Raw genomic sequence first — 12,801 nt, 5'->3', positions numbered from 1 at the left:
ACACATTTATATGTGTCATTATATAATTAAATATTATTTTATCTTTAATTTAAAATCACCTACAAATATTAAATATTTATTTATTTGTATATTTAAAATCAATACCTATAGTTTTATCGGCTACGAGTAATGTTATATATCCACACTTTGAATATATAAAATACACATACAAATAATATATCATCATGTGATTGAATATTATTTTATCTTTAATTTATAATCACCTAATTACATAATTATATATTATCTATATACCTATTTTATATACTTAAAATATATACATATAATTTTATTATAAATTAATTAATCAATTAACTTTACTAAAATTAGTCATTAATAGTAAAAAATTATAGTCTTAAAGTCTATGTTTTTGAAGCTAAACCACCCTTTAAATACTCTTAGAAAACCCTAAACCCTAGACCTTAAACAATCGCAATTATTTTCTATTCATTTCCTTCTACTAACCTCTACAACGCATTAACCTGTTTGCAGTAATAAATTTACTTATTATCTCAACAGCATTACTTCAATAAAAAAAACAATTTGATTGATATCATGCGTTTGCTTCAGAAATTTCTTGCAGAAACCGGTAAAGCTCCTCTGCAACAATTGTGGGAAACTCTTCTTGTGGCAACAGAGCACCTGGAACCTCAACAAACTTGCTGACCCCTTTGGCTCCTTTGAGTGCTTCCATCTCAGCTTTTGACCTCTTTGGAGAACTTGCACTTGACATGACCAGAACCGGTATTTTTCCCTCCAAATCTGCAAACAATTCAAGGAACTCCTCTCGTGAATTAACTGGGTCGAGGAGACCAGTCAAGAAAGAAGCAGGAACATATCGTGCTCCTTTCCTTTTTGTAAGAGCATATCTGCTTTCTACAATGTCTGAAGTTACATTGTCAGGATTTTCATAGACATGAGATTTATATTGGGATTGAATTGCCTTCTCATTGCTGACAAGCATGTTATACATCATCCAGCCTACGCCTGGAGCCCTTAAGGTTCCCCTCAGCAGCCCATATCTTGTAATTTCACACAAAATCGGAAAAATGAAATCAGTTTCCTGAACTAAACAGACATATAATCCTTATATCCATATTTCTCATTAATTTCTGGTTCAAGCGAATCAATGTAGAGTCAGAAGAACAAACTAATCAAATCAGCTGGAAAGAACCAATAACTATCTTTTGTTCACTTAAAAGAGAACTTGCACACTTATTTTTAAGAGTTATGGAGGACACATTATCTTGTAAGATAAAAATTTCAATTCAGATTTTACACTGTACCATTACAGGTACTATTAGGAAGACAGCTCATTTCTAAATACATTCATGAAGAGGAAATAAAAGAAAGAGAAACTACTACCATAAGGCCTTGCAGCTAAAATTTTTTCCCTTTCTGGTAATGAAGTTTGAGTAGTAACAAAGGAAATATTAGTATTAAGAAGACCCTATTCTCTTAACAAAAGAAATCAGATAAAATTCTTAAATCCTAAAACAAAATTAGTTCTATATATGCTAGACCTTAATTTTACCTAAAATTGAATAAACCCAGTAAAAGCCATTGTGGAGAGAGCCAATTGTTTCTCTGATGAATGCTCTAAAAACTTTTGTGCCAGTAGGTTCCTTCTAGTTTAGAAGAGGTACAGTTTATTAAAATTTAAAATAATGATATTCTTGGGGTTTATACATCTGTTTGTAATCCTAAAATCATTACAAAAGTAAATGCTTAGATAAAAAGACTTTGGAGATGGAAATTATTCTTTCTCTCTTTTATAACAGGATCTCATCCCCATTCAAACATGACTTTCTTGCCTTGTCTTATTTAGTAATCTATTCTATGCAACTTGAATTCAAGTGAAAGTAGGCACTAAGCCAGAATCTAAAAAATCTAAATTGCATTCTATCTGGAAGAAATGATTAGTTACGGAGATAGCATGACATATATCTTCATCCTTGCAATAACCACTAAAAAGACTCCTAATAGTTTGAGTTCTCACACGAGATTATTAATAGATAACAAGGTGTACTAGTCTGAATTTTTGTGCACCTTGCACAATCCTACCCTACTGTGCACAAACATCTTAAAAAAGCACACACTGAATTTTAGGAACAGAAAACAAGGTCTCTACACTGAAGTTGATACAGAGTTATAGCATACCTTGTTTCCATGCTAGAATCTCGACCAAATACAATGGGGAGTGGACCAGCCCAGGTGGGTGCAACAGCAGCAATTGCTGTGGGTTTTACCAAACCCTTTTTTGCAGCACGAACTGTTATTGTGGCAGCATGCCCCCCTCCAAAGACGACCAAATCATTTTCTGGTTCAAAAATTGAAGATCATTAGATGCAAAACTTGAAAATTGCCCAGCAACATTTGAAACAAGTAATTTAAAATAACAAAAACTCAAAAGAGACAACAAACAAATTATTGTATCAGTTAAAAAACGAAAAACATACAGCCATTCATAAAGCATGACAGGGAATGCAGAAGAGATATATAAGGATGGATACAGGGAGGAACATCAGCTCAAGAATGCTAAACACTATAGCAGGCATGAGCAAAAACAACTGATACAGGGAGATGAAAACAGTGTGTCCTGGAACTAGCATATATATCTATTGCATAGAAACCAACTTGTGCACATATCTTGACAATCAAATTATGAAATCCATGGTTTCATTTTATTAAAAATGGAAAATGCAAGTTACTTCAAATATGTCATTGGATTGACAGATAGTATAGACATTCATAAAATGTCCCCATAAAACTAAAAGCTGGCATGATAAAAGAGAGAAAATATCAGTTAGAGCTAAAGAAAGTTCCTGTTACGATCCATTGAAAAAATTATAGCATATTAACTAGTTAAATCTTAGATTATCAGTTTATTCCTTGCTTTCATACATACAGACTCACGTAATGAACTTATGGTTCATCAAAAAAGTTAGTTTCTCCTTTTATTTCATCTTCTTCATTTTGTTAGGCAGTGACAGGGGCACGGTTTGGACGTAGGTACTGTATATAGGAAACAATTGCATCAGAGAACAAGATATGCTTCAAAAGATTATGACATAAGCTGAAACAAGATTCAGAAATGCAGTTAAACCTCTCATAAAAATAATTACACTGTCAAGAATTAATCAATAAATAAAATCAAGAATAATGAAACTAAATTTAAAAAAAAATTAATTATTCAAACAGAGCAATCACGTTAACAATGATGGCAAAGTGATTAACTCTAGTTAGTAACCTCCAACAACCACAGCCACAAGATAGTTTAATATAATAGGGGTATCTGAACATAAACCACTAGGTGAACCTGGCTTTCATAACACATCAAATAACTACTAGAACTAAAAGTTTAAGTATATAAATAAATGGTTGAATGGTAGACTTAAACTTTAATAAACACAAAAAGTTTGAAATTAACCACCTGATGAGCTTACAGGGCTATCCGGCGCATTGATGAAGTCAACCACGAACGTCTCCATGACATCAGCATTGTAATCCATTTTTGGCCTATCAGAGTAACCCAAACCAGGCCAATCAACAATAGTAGTCCTCCAATTGACTTTGCCCTCTCGTTGAGCAATGTCTTTAGCCACAGATCTCCATTCTTCAACAGTGCTAACATCAGAAATCGTTGGTATCATAAGGATATTTTTGGGAGGGTCAGAGCTCTCCCTGTCATGTTCCTCATAATAGATATTGATTAAATTATCCTTGAATTTCCATTGCCAATTACCACTCTGAATAAACCAACACCATTCGTGAGAGAAAAAAATTAATAGAAACCGAAATTAAACAAAATTAAAATCATAATCTGCTACATCACATTGATCAAGATCAAAAACAATTAATTTCCTATTACATAATTCACAAACTTAAACCTGCAAATTATATAATTACTCAAAAATTCCATCTAGAAGACCCTGAATAATTTCTCAATGAAGAGAAATGAAAAAAAAAACTCAATGAAAAATACAAAACTAACACATGAAACCAAATTAGTCTAACCTTTAATGGGGCGGGTTGTTTTTCGAGGACTGAGGGGGTAGAGTAATCGAGAGAAGTTGAAGAAGCCTTGACTGAAATGGGTTTTCGAAAGCAGAGTTTTTGAGGGACAAATGATCTGTAAAGTTTTTGAGGGAAAAATGGTCCGTACAGTTTGCGAGAAAGAGTGAAAGAAGAAGGTGAAGAGATGGAGAATGATACAGTGGAAGCCATGAGAGGCAGAGTAAGAGAAATATGTGTGAAATGTATTAAGACACGGTCGAAAGGGAGACCGACAACGAAGTTGGCTGGAAGGACAACCACTTGAGTTTACTGTCGTTGTCCGTTGAATAGAAAATGTCAAAATTGGGCATCTTCTTTCAAAATATCAAAAATGAAGGCCAATCCTAGTTGAACAAAATTACGTAAATAATTTTTGTGTGTAACTTTTTTTATATAAATAACGATATATATATATATATATATAAAATTAGATATTATTTTATTTTTATTTTTATTTTTTTAATTATATAAAGATATATTATTATTTATAAATAAAATTATACATATAATATTATTTAATCTAGTTTTAGAATTTTTTAGAATCTTTTGTTATGTAATAAAATTATATCTATACGTTTTTGGTACATAATTTAGATATATAAATAATATGTCATTATACAATTGAATTATTTTAAATTAAATATAAAGTAATACTGAATCACTTAATGATATATTATCTATATATTTAAATTGTGTAAAAAAATATATACATATAACATTATTGTTAGTTACATATAGGACCTCATAACATTTTTTTTTTCATTTTCTCATGTTTTTACATACAATTTCTTCATAGATTTTTAAGATCCAAAGGTGACAAAAATAATGAAATTATTTTGAATTAAAAAAAGAGTAATATTATATACATATATTTTTTAGTATATAATTAAGTACACATATAACATGTTATTATGTGATTATGTATTTCTTTATTTTTATTTTAAAATCTCCTAATTAAATAATAACATATCATTTATCTAAAGTCCTTATGTGGAATGAGTATAGTTGCATTTCAATTTTGACTACTAAAATTTAGAAGAACAATTATTGGAAACGTTAAAAGACCTATTCTCACCCAAGGTTAGGTCTATTCTTAAATTTTATTCGTAAAGTTTTAAGAACTCAAATACTTATAATTTTGTTAAAAGTTTTTGTTATGGCTAAAGGTAAGACCCTTCTTTAACAAAAAATATTTAAAAAATTAAAATTTTTATCTCATTTTCTCATTCATTAAAAAAAAACTAATAACTCCCTCCCCCCTAACTATTATTTTAAAAAGTTATATTTGTCCCTTAGGGTTTTTTTTGTCACCACTTTCTGATGAACTCCATCTTTTTTTATTGCATTCTCTTTCCCTCTAGGTCTTTCTTGGCTCCCTTCATGGTTGTGAGATGAATATTATTATTTTCGTTTGAGATGAAAATTACGAAGATGTCAAATTTTTATCTCATATGAAGACTATTTGTCTTCATCTCAGATAAAGATACACGATTGGAAAGAGAGACGAGAGAGATTGAGGGGAAAGAGAATGTGGTTAGAGACAACAAAATTCACCAGAAAGTGGTGAAGAAAAAAATCAAACCCTAGAGGAGAAAATACAATTTTGTAAAAACTATTAACAAAGAGAAATTATTTATTTTTTAAATTATGTAAGAGAAAATAAGATAAAATTTTAGCTTTTAAAATATTTTTTGTTAAATAATATTTTACCATTAATTTTAATAAAAAATTTTAACATAAGAGATAACCATTTGAATTTTTGAAATTTTACAAACAAATATTTAAGAATTGAACCCAACCTGGATTGGAAAAAAGTCTTTTGGGCTATTGAAAATAGCAAACAATTATTAATGTAAAATGATTGTTATAACTGTGATGGATTTGATCCTCTATTTTCTATGTTGTGGCACTTGAAAGAAAAGATATTCTGCTCAAAGCTCGTCCTACCATACGTTTAAATAGACTGGAGTGACATATCCACTGACTGATCATTGTGGAGAGTCGTGTTCATAAGTTAATTGGAGAAAAAATTTTGACCGTGTAACACATTCCATGTTGTAATTAAAAATAGCGGTAATTTCATATATTCTCTTAAAAGAATTCAGATTTATAATTTTAATAATATTATTAAAAAAATAAAAAATTAATTTAATTTTTCTCTCAAATTTTTAAGTTTTTTCTCTCTTTCTTTGACAGTTAGTTCTTTTTCTCTTTCTTTTTGGTTGATGAGTTCTTATTATTTGAATAGTTTAACGAATAGTATGATGGTACAATAAAAAATCTTTACCTCTTTGTTATAGGTGTGACAAAGAGCGATCTGTCTCATTGTTATATCGCTGTGAACCAGCCAATCATCCTGATGATGAAAATTGATCTGTCGAATGGAGAAAAAAAAAAAAAAAGAAAAAAAATCTCCGGATTGTCTTCAGAGAGGGAGAGAGCAAGTCTTTTGGCCTGAAATAATTGATATTTTAAGAAGAACCCGTTAAAGGCACAATATAAAGTGACATGTCTTGCATTCAGGCTCAAACAATTATCTTTTGAGACACAAATCACCGTTGGAGTTCGACTCAGTTGGACAAATATGTTTCCAACACTCCACTTGACTCACTTCTCTCTACTTTCAATTAAGCTTACTGTTGTCGACCGTAACGTCTGCAACATGATTACCATGAATGCCTTTTTTTCTTGACAATATTACCCTTATTCTCTTTTCTTCTACTTCAAGTGTCATTCCCTAAGCCTACTCACCACCTTTTACTTGTAAAACTTGTCTTACTTTGCTTCAAATCTTATAAGAGAGAGGTAGATTAATCAGCAACGCACAGCTCAACAATGGGTATGGGAACAAGCACTTTTTTAATCAGATGGATTAACTTTCTAACCATGGTACTATCTTTATTTCCCTTCTTTTTACTTTTCATTTTTCTTCTTGTTATTACCAGTGTTTTTCTTTCTTGCCTTTTCCAATGACCCTTTTGTGTGATTGCTCCATTTCTTAATGGGTTTGTTCTGTTCTTGAGTTTATGAAACTTGCTTTATTATAATGTTGTAATTGTTAGGTCTCCATGTGTTTTTATTTTTTGTTTGATGGTGTCATTGTTTTTTATAAAAATTTGAGCTTTTTCTGCCGTTTGCTTTGGCAATTGTACTATCTTATAGCAGAATGAAAATTTAAAATTTTTATTCCGATTCATACAGTACAACACTGGAAAATTTTACTGTGAGATGCTGGGTTAAGTTGGTTGCAGTGTGTAATAGAAGAAACATATCAGGGAAAAGCAATGAAGCAAATGGGTTAATTTATTATTCGAGTAATTGTGAGTTTATTCTTGTTTCTATATCTAATGTGCAGCTCTTTGCTATTGCTGTTATAATTTTTGGGGTATGGATGAGCACTCATCACGACGACTGTCGAAGGTCCCTCACTCTCCCTGTCTTAGGCCTTGGTGCTTTCATCTTTGCAATGTAAGGATCAATTCTAATTCAAGGCTTAATTTTGTACTAGAATGTATATATTTGTTGATATTATTGCTTTATTTGTTTCTGATACTTTTGTTTTTTCCCTTCGGATTTTAGATCTATAATTGGCTTCTTGGGTGCATTGAAGAGAAATTCCATACTATTGTGGATTGTATCCTTATTGCTCAAATAATCTTTCTTCATTCAAGTTCAATAGGTTTTGATATTTCTCTGGTGAAAACATTTCTTTGACTTTTCACTTACAGTATCTCATCATGTTGTGCTTGGTTTTGGTGGCAATTTTGGTGTTCACAGTGTTGGTGTAAGTATTCTAGTGCGGTTTTAGAAGTAGATTTCTATTGTAGTTTTAGCATGAATACATAATAACTTTTTCTTTAACTTTATGCAATTTTTTAGGACCTCATTTTCTTTGTTCTCTGATTATTCTGAAATACTGATATTTTGAACTTTTTATATTTTTTGTAAAACTTGAATCAAAACTTTTTATTTTTTTCCGTTCCGTTATAATAAAACAATATTTGGAATGCAGTTAGGCTTACTTAATCCTATCAGTTTATTGAGTGGCTGATGTGGTGCTTTTTTTTTGGTCCCAAATTTATTGACAAGAGATGGTTGCTTTGTGATATCCAGTTAGGCTCACTTTTCTGTCTTAGCTAATTATTGATCATGCTTTTAGAAAAATGTGGCTTCTCTCTGTTTATGAAATTGTTTATCATCAACCTTCATAGATGATCATTGAAATGTGTTATGTTGCAGTTTGGCATAGTTCATATGAAATCATTGTAACGACTTATATGGGAGATATATCCTGTATAGGTTTAGAAATATATGTTTTTCAGAATTTTATTTATCATTTCCCTTTTGTGGGTACTTAGAATACAACTTATCTGTTGAAGAGACAATGAAGAAACCCTACAATTTTGCAGATTTAGAAACGTTAATAGTTTTTCTTTTCTTTTGAAAGCTCTCCCTGCATATAAATAGAAGATTCAATGTTGCCTTGTATTGTGTTGACCGCTGTTAAAGAGTTTTAGTGGTGGGATGAAGATTTGTTCTTATTACAATGCTAATGGTAAATATTGGGGAGTGGAATTGTAAATTATAATTAGCACATTAGCCTCCAGGGTTTTAGTCTTTTTATATATTAATATAAGCAGTGAAATTATAATTAGACAAGATGTGCAAAATGTTCAGGTCATGAAAGTCTAAAATAATTATTGAAACAACTTAATCTTTCTCACATTTCCTGCTTTTTGTTGCAGGTTTATTGTCACAAATAATGGATCAGGTCATAGTGTGGCTGGTTTGAGGTAGGAAAAGACTAACTATTTTTTTCCTTCTTCAGTCATAAAATCCTGTTAGTCAGTAGCCTTTCTTTATCTTAGAAAAGGTACAATATGACCTTTTAATCAAATAAATAAGCCAAATATGCTTCTTTCTTATTCTTATATGTGTGTGTGTGTGTGTGTATTCTTGGAAATCTGATACTGTTATGGTAAACTTTTGTTTTCTTAAATGGTTAGGTACAAGGAGTATGAGCTTAAGGATTACAGTTCATGGTTTCGTAAAGAGGTTAAGTTTCCTATTCTTATTTTTGATTTACAGCTGAAGAGAGATGAATTTAATTTATGCAATTTGTGGCATCCACTCTTAACCTTCTGAGAAAAGAAGTGGTCTGTTATGCTACTATTAATGGAATCTCCTTGTTTCAGCTGAACAATACCGAAAATTGGAAGCGCTTGAAGAGCTGTCTTGTGAAAAAACATGACTGCAATAATCTATCAAAAAAATATAAGGTGCATTTTCAACTTCAAGCTCTCATCACTTGTCTTTCTCCACAAAATCAATTGTAATGTTTTCATCATTCATGACAGACTCTTAAGCAGTACAAGTCAGCAAAATTGACCCCCATTGAAGCTGGTTGTTGCCAACCACCATCTGAGTATGTTCCTTCACAGTGTTTTTTCAGTTTCATTTTAATGTTACCTGCGTTGTAGTAGAATTTTCATTCACAAATTCAGTACCAAAATTCATAGTTTTCCAATGAACTATTTTATTTATGTTGGCAGAATTTACTAACCAAGTTTGGTTTGTGCTAGATTGTTCATATTTGCTATTAATTTAACCAAAAATATTCATGATAACTGTAATATCGTATTACTGATGTGATTCATTCATTGGGATTCACCTTTATCTATAGATGCGGTTATCCAGTGGTAAATGCAACATACTACGACTTGAGCTTTCATCCTGTTAGTTCCAACAAAGACTGCAAACTCTATAAAAATTCTCAAGCTGTGAAGTGCTACAATTGTGATTCCTGCAAGTAAATATCATCACTTACCCATACTGTCATTTTTATTCTCTTTTATTTTGATATCTCCTTTACATTTTTTCGCTTTGATCATTTACAGGGCTGGTGTTGCACAATACATGAAAACTGAGTGGAGAATAGTTGCAACTTTTAATATGGTTCTCTTTATTGTGCTGGTAAGAAACCATTCACCAATCTCTGGCAGTCTTAAATTATTCATTAATTATCATAGAAAAAATTGATGCCTTGAGTTGCTTCTGGTTCTTTATTGTGCCTTATAACAATTTTGGCAGCTCTGAATTGCTGCTATTTCTGCTTTAGCGTATATAACTGTCAAAAATGCTATATGCTCATCGATCTCCTATCTTATTTTCCACTGCCAGTCAATTGTATACTTTGTGGGATGCTGTGCAAGGCGAAATGCTGTAAGAAGACGCTCAAAAATTTGAAAACTCTCCATCAATGTGCTAAAAAATGTGTTCAAGAAGCAAATCTACTCGTGCTCCTGAATATTCTGATGTTCTGTAAGAGTGGTTTTGTTTAATTACTTATAATCTAAGAAAATCAGATAACCAATTGTCGTTCTCTCATATGAAGGGTCAAAAAGCTTGTGGCTTTAGGTCTGTATTCGAATTGCTGAACATTGTCTCGGTAAAATTGTTTAATCATCTGAGAGAAAACTACTTCAACAAAACAATGCAGTATCTGTAAATTGTTCATCAGAGTATTCAGTGTTATTTCTTTTACATCTTTCTCTAGCTTGCACAGAAGGAAGTACTAAAATAAACAAACATTGTTGCTTCTGGCACCTCCTTTGGGCGTCAAGTTGCTGGTATAGCAGGTCATATCTGCTTCGACCACTCCAAGGTGGACACTGTTTACCTGGAAACTGATATATTTTCTTGCTATGATTCTTTTATAAGCACTGCTTTGTACACTTTATCTGCAGACACTGTTGAAGGACACCCATTTTTCGGCATCTTATTCTCAAAATCACTCTGAAAGCGCTGCAGAATTTTGTCCAGTTTCTTCACTGTTAGGCCATCTATATCGTCAAGCTCTGCCTTAACGTTTTAATTGTTGATGTACCGAAAGTGAACCACACGTTATAATCATAACATGTTTCTAGCCAAATTCTCCCTTATCACCAATTTATCTCAGTTTGAGTTACCTTTAACTGACCCTAAAAGAAGGCCATGTTCAGAATTCTCGGCGACTAGGAGAAATGCAGTAAAGGGAGAAGTTCTTCACTGACTTTTAATTCCATGGTAATTTGTCTCCACAATTTCTTTTGCATTCTCATATGTTTGCCCCTCCTTAACAAGGTGGCATTTTCATCACTAGGTTGTATGAATACAGGATTAGTCAGTTCTATCTAACTGTTCAATGTGTGCCTCAAGATGCTGAGTAGATTAATTGAAGAAGATGCTGAGTAAATTACTTGGAGAAGAGGTTTTCAGTTAGCTGAAAATAGACATTAAGATTGTTACTTGAAGGATAAGTTTTTTCTCATTATTTTACATGTATAAATTGCACTTTTATTCAATGAAACGAACACATAGTTCTCTATAAAACAACATATTGTTGTCAAAGCTTACTTCTCAAGGGATGTGTGAGTTGTCCTTAAACACAAACAAAAGCATCTTTACCATGGCTCCAAAACTCAGCAATAACATCACCAGTGTTTTCTGGGGAGCATTGCCAAACTTGGGCTGTCAAGATGACAACGCATCTACTGGCTAATGATCGATGGGAGGTAGTTGAGGAGGACCACGAGATAACACCATTGTTAGGATAATCCTACAATGGCTTCGTTGTGGAATCACAAGGAGAAAAAGACAGGTACAAAGCAAAGTATTGCATATGTGCTATTGTGTTGGAAGCGATGTTCATCAAGATTATCAACTTAGAATAAGCAAAAGATAATTGGGATGGGCAAATGATATTAAACTAAGCAATGATACAACTTTACAGTGGTCACAAATTTAAGTTATTATAGATGTCCATCACTAGGTCAATAAGAGATATTAATTCTCGCATTTGAGAGTGATGAATCATCAACCGAACAAACATATGTTTCACGCATCTATCGAAATTCCGGTTACCACTATTTTGATATTCATTTTTCAAGGATTACGTTAAATCAGTATTAAACTATATTAATTTTTATACAAGATGATTCGATGACTTTAAATTAAAATATCACATATATCATTATTTATTAGAGAATATATTTTATAGATACTAGAGTAACTGTTCATATAAAATTCTCTTAATAAATCAGTCTTGTAGACATGTTTACATAATGCACACTTATATATTGTATTAAATTATCAATAAACAGTTTTAACATGTAAGAGCGTTCAATATTACGAGGGTTCTAACTATATTACCTAATTAAAAAAATAATAAAAGAGGACAAATAATTTTCTCATGATTGCAAATTACACAATTAAAAAAGAAAAAAGAAAAAAGAAAAAAGAAAAAAGATTAGAGTTGGATAAACAACTATTGAGAGTCATTTCTGTAATGAAGGCCCAATGGTAATGACACCATCCAGGGCAAGGGGAAATTGCCCACCTCGATTTAAATTAATTTTTACTCAGTATGCCAAAGTGTAATCCCTCTAGTATATAATTTTTTTTCTTAAATTATTCCTACTGAAAATTCATAATATAAGCTCTTTTATTTCATTCGTCCTTTTATTTTAAAATTTTCATTTAAAATTAAAAGAATAACTCATTTTCCATGTAAATTGCCACCATAAAATTCTCATTAAATATAAGTAAGTAATATTATGTGTATCCATTTTATATATATAAGTAATTATATACTTATATGTGTCATCATGTAATTGGATGTTGTTTTATTTTAATTTAAAATTACTCAATTATATGATAATATATATTAAGTGTATACTAATTTATGTATTTAAAATAAATATACAT

At 31.3% G+C, this 12,801-nt stretch overlaps 2 protein-coding genes across 3 annotated transcripts; one reads left to right on the top strand and one right to left on the bottom strand.

Moving 5' to 3' along the window:
• Positions 1-422: 422 nt before the first annotated feature.
• On the bottom strand, positions 423-4,366 carry LOC123204958. The gene is made up of 4 exons (XM_044621784.1): positions 4,018-4,366; positions 3,434-3,749; positions 2,161-2,320; positions 423-1,022 (listed from the first exon to the last, which is right to left on the bottom strand). The coding sequence occupies exons 1-4, from the start codon at positions 4,225-4,227 to the stop codon at positions 554-556; spliced, it is 1,155 nt and encodes a 384-aa protein (XP_044477719.1). The 5' UTR covers positions 4,228-4,366; the 3' UTR covers positions 423-553.
• A 2,098-nt stretch (positions 4,367-6,464) lies between these two features.
• Positions 6,465-10,599, top strand: LOC123204652 (tetraspanin-10-like). Of its 2 annotated transcripts, XM_044621425.1 has the most exons (11): positions 6,474-6,945; positions 7,412-7,524; positions 7,636-7,690; positions 7,785-7,840; positions 8,802-8,849; positions 9,063-9,111; positions 9,252-9,335; positions 9,414-9,481; positions 9,740-9,865; positions 9,954-10,029; positions 10,237-10,599. In XM_044621425.1, the coding sequence occupies exons 1-11, from the start codon at positions 6,892-6,894 to the stop codon at positions 10,300-10,302; spliced, it is 795 nt and encodes a 264-aa protein (XP_044477360.1). In that variant the 5' UTR covers positions 6,474-6,891; the 3' UTR covers positions 10,303-10,599. The 2 variants fall into 2 exon arrangements, with proteins under 2 accessions (XP_044477361.1, XP_044477360.1); XM_044621426.1 differs by lacking the exons at positions 7,636-7,690; positions 7,785-7,840 and having other exon boundaries at positions 6,465-6,945.
• Positions 10,600-12,801: the final 2,202 nt, after the last annotated feature.

Source organism: Mangifera indica, chromosome 20 (assembly GCF_011075055.1).
Source record: "Mangifera indica cultivar Alphonso chromosome 20, CATAS_Mindica_2.1, whole genome shotgun sequence".
NCBI lineage: Eukaryota > Viridiplantae > Streptophyta > Magnoliopsida > Sapindales > Anacardiaceae > Mangifera > Mangifera indica.
This window is presented reverse-complemented; position numbering and strand designations above follow the sequence as displayed.

Bases quoted from the DNA above. Each gene is read 5' to 3' on its own strand.
- LOC123204958 (XM_044621784.1), bottom strand. From the start codon at position 4,227: ATGGCTTCCACTGTATCATTCTCCATCTCTTCACCTTCTTCTTTCACT. The intron at 3,750-4,017 runs GTTAGACTAATT...TGGTTTATTCAG, and splicing joins AACAACCCGCCCCATTAAAG to AGTGGTAATTGGCAATGGAA. The intron at 1,023-2,160 runs GTATGCTATAAC...TGAAATTACAAG, and splicing joins GATTCTAGCATGGAAACAAG to ATATGGGCTGCTGAGGGGAA.
- LOC123204652 (XM_044621425.1), top strand. From the start codon at position 6,892: ATGGGTATGGGAACAAGCACTTTTTTAATCAGATGGATTAACTTTCTA. The intron at 9,866-9,953 runs GTAAATATCATC...GATCATTTACAG, and splicing joins TACAATTGTGATTCCTGCAA to GGCTGGTGTTGCACAATACA. The intron at 10,030-10,236 runs GTAAGAAACCAT...TTCCACTGCCAG, and splicing joins TGGTTCTCTTTATTGTGCTG to TCAATTGTATACTTTGTGGG.